General features: G+C 40.9%; 1 protein-coding gene across 1 annotated transcript in view; it reads left to right on the top strand.

Annotated features, from left to right (window-relative positions):
• Nucleotides 1–1,484, top strand: part of SLC7A9 (solute carrier family 7 member 9) — a 14,492-nt gene extending 13,008 nt beyond the window's left edge. The window contains exons 14-15 of the mRNA XM_027701553.1: nt 404–452; nt 792–1,484. Coding sequence (XP_027557354.1) covers nt 404–452; nt 792–856 — 114 coding nt within the window. The 3' untranslated portion in view covers nt 857–1,484. The remainder of the gene's footprint in view (nt 1–403; nt 453–791) is intronic.
• The last annotated feature ends 1,776 nt before the right edge of the window (nt 1,485–3,260 follow it).

Genomic DNA, 3,260 nt, shown 5'->3' on the forward strand with positions numbered 1-3,260 from the left:
AAGCTCCTTGTCTGGTCCCGGGAAGGGAAGGAATTTCCCAAAAATGTATTGAGCTTCACTGAAGACTCTATTTTACTCCTTCCTATGGAAAAAAAAGTGATGTCTGACTTGAGGAGAAATTAAATTTAATTCACAAAAAGGCAACAAAGCACAAAGAAACTGAATTTTAAAGTTAACAGAACTATTTCATCTGTAAAGTTAGTTTTCTGATTATCTGTGTTTCAAAACATTGCTTTAGCCATGAACTAGAGATCAGCAGACATAAATTCTGCTGCTGCCAAACAGTTTTTATTATGCTTACTGAAGTAAATGTTAACAGCATTAAGATAAAAGAATAATCACAGTGCTGAGTACAGTGAAAGCTGCAAGAACCCAGCCACTGTTATAAACCTATTTTGCTTAGTCTCCAGAAAAACTCCTTGTAATTATTTCAGGGAAACCAGGATACACAGGTAAGAGGTTAATTGGAACTGGCTGAATAGAACAGGATCAGTAGTTCTACAGACATTTAAAAAAAAATCCATCAGCTGTCTCTCCCGTCCCCTGGGATTATTAATTATAATGCACTTGTGCAATTAGAAGCATTGTGCTCTAGTAAGAGCAAGTTTGGAAACCTGGAATGCTGTAGTTTGGATCTTAAGACTATTTTTATTCCCCAGCTGTTAGTTTTATTCCTATTTCAAACTTAAAAAAAAGGACAACTACTTGGAAGGATAATCTTCTCACTCAATAGTCTGAACTGAGATATTGTTCTCTCTCATAAAGCCTCTAACAATAACTTTTTTCCTCAGATCCCATCACTATGCACCTCCAGATGCTTTTGGAAGTTGTTCCAGCAGAGGAAGTTGCCACATGAAATATTTTCTTCCTACCAGGTTGCTTTTAAGTGCTGTACTGGTTGAAGTAGATTCAATGTAGTTTGGCAGATATATATATATACTTGCTAAGTTGTTATGTTCATACTGGTGTGTTATTTTTGCAACCCTTTAGTACTTGAAAACATTAAATATATATAATAAAAAAAAGATTTCTAAGACAGATTACAGTGTCCAGCAAAGCTGTTTTCATTGTTTGCTCGTATAATGTCTTATTTTCTGCATGAAAATTACTCGAAATACACAAGAGGAACTTTTCAATTATGAAGCTGGCAAAACTTAGCAGCAACAGTGTCAACATGCTTTTGATGACACTATGAAAAGAACAACACAGCTCTTATTAACAGCATCACAGAAAGCACAGATATCACACAGAGCAGCTCTATCCTCAGGTTCTCAGACCAGCTGTCATAAAGTTAAAGGCTGGGAAAGAGGGAATCAAGTAAAAATGAAAAGCACAGTTGACAGAGGCTGATTTTTCATGGGTTGGTTGGTTTGTTTGCTTTTTTAGTTAAATTCAAACAAGATAAATCAACTAAAGCTTCATTTGTCAGGGGTGTTTTCTCAATGCCATCCAAGCTATGGAACAAGTAAATGCCACAGAATTTACCCTTAGCCATGATTGTGACGTTACAGAGGTAACGATCATTGTAGAAACCCCCCACTTGGTAGCTGATGAACATAAAATACAAGAAACAGATCCTACATTAACATATATTTGTAAGCAGCTTTTATGCACTTCCTCCCGAATCTTTGGCTCCTCCGCATCCATCCACCTCGCTCGGTGACAGGTCTTCATCTCCTTTGTTATCCAAAAGCTCAGCAATTCCGGGCTCCTGCTGTGTCTCTGTGTCCCCTCACCTGGTTGGCATCACCCATCCTCATGCCCTTTGTTACCCCAAAGTTTGGCAATTTGTCTCGGGCTCCCACCCACGGTTCAATCTGCATCTCTATCTGCAGTTTGCAAGCCGAGCTGCCCGGACCAGGTGTGTTCCTCAACAGTTTAGTGGCTAAAGAATAGTTACAGGAAAGCAGACACACCACGAACACTCTTGTCTCTGCCAGTAATCATAGAAATATTCAGTCAAAACGAAATAATTTTTCTTGTCTTACTAAAGTATACGCTTAAAAAAAATTGCAAGCACTCACAAAAGCGATACTTGCACATGCCAGCACAGCTTCTGAATTTCTGCTAAATGTTCTGGATAGTTCCCAGCCCCGTGGACAAAGTCTCATTGATCCACACCTTCATCCTAGAAAGGATGGTAACCCCGGACCTTGAATTACACAACGCGATAAATGGAAACCACAGTTCTCAAATGCTCTCTCTCCAACTCAAAGCTGTTCTTTAAGTAACACTTTAAACACAGCCCTACTTACTTACACCTAGCCCTATCCATTTATTTATAGGCAATCAGTTTTCTCTGCTTTTTCAAACAGGAACCTACCCACGTTTAACTGCTTTGAAAGTATCACCATCTTTTTCATTGGGGTAATTGCTCAAGTAATTAGTAGCTCGTCCTGCCTGACAAAACCAAGATGGCAATGAAGTGAAACAATCCTTGCCCTGCTCATGCAAGTAACAGCCAAAATACACATCACGTCATTAGATTAACTCCGACTTCCAAACGACAATAAATCAGCTGGGAGGGAGGCACGGTAAGAAAAACAAAAGCCTAGAAATCGGCAAAAGGTTGAGACAGACCACTCGGGAAACGAAGCTGCTGAAGAAAACGGCTTCCAGAAAATTTTCTCTTTCCCCTTAATTTTTCAGCTGGCCGAATGGTCGGGTGGAAAACTTAGCACGATGCATTCCAGAGCACGGGAATAACTTACTGTTGGTCCTCCTCTTCGGCGCGACGAAGCAGCCACAAGAGGGACAGCACAATTCCGAGATACAGGGAGGCTTTTCGGATGAATTTATGCAAGTCCACACCGCCATCGTGTGGTGTTTCTATGACAGGTAAAAGCGCACAGGTAAAAGCTTTTTGTCCTGTCACCAACAGCGTGGGAGCAGTGTAAGGGTTCAGTTTTGAACCCTGTCTCTTCAAGACTGAAAGGATGTGATCCTGCACATAGCTGGGAAGGAAGGCAAGTCGTCTCTTTGTTGCTATGCAGTTTACAGGCTGCAAAAGAATTCCAGCACTTGGTTCTTTCTTCCAGAACCTTTTCTGAGGGACGTTTTTAGTTTTGTAACTGGGCTCTGTGAGACTGAAAGTGTTTGAGAGCACACAGAGCTCAGCACATAGACCAGGGTGGGTCTACACCTACACTACAAGGGGAAGGTGAAGGCCAGAGCTGACTTTTTGTTCCAGGACTTTTGGTATGGGAGCAATTGCTGGATGTATTAGAGTTTGAAGCTGGGCTCTGCAAGAGGAAAAGAAC

Source organism: Neopelma chrysocephalum, unplaced genomic scaffold, assembly GCF_003984885.1.
Source record: "Neopelma chrysocephalum unplaced genomic scaffold, ASM398488v2 Primary Assembly neopelma1_159, whole genome shotgun sequence".
Lineage (NCBI taxonomy): Eukaryota > Metazoa > Chordata > Aves > Passeriformes > Pipridae > Neopelma > Neopelma chrysocephalum.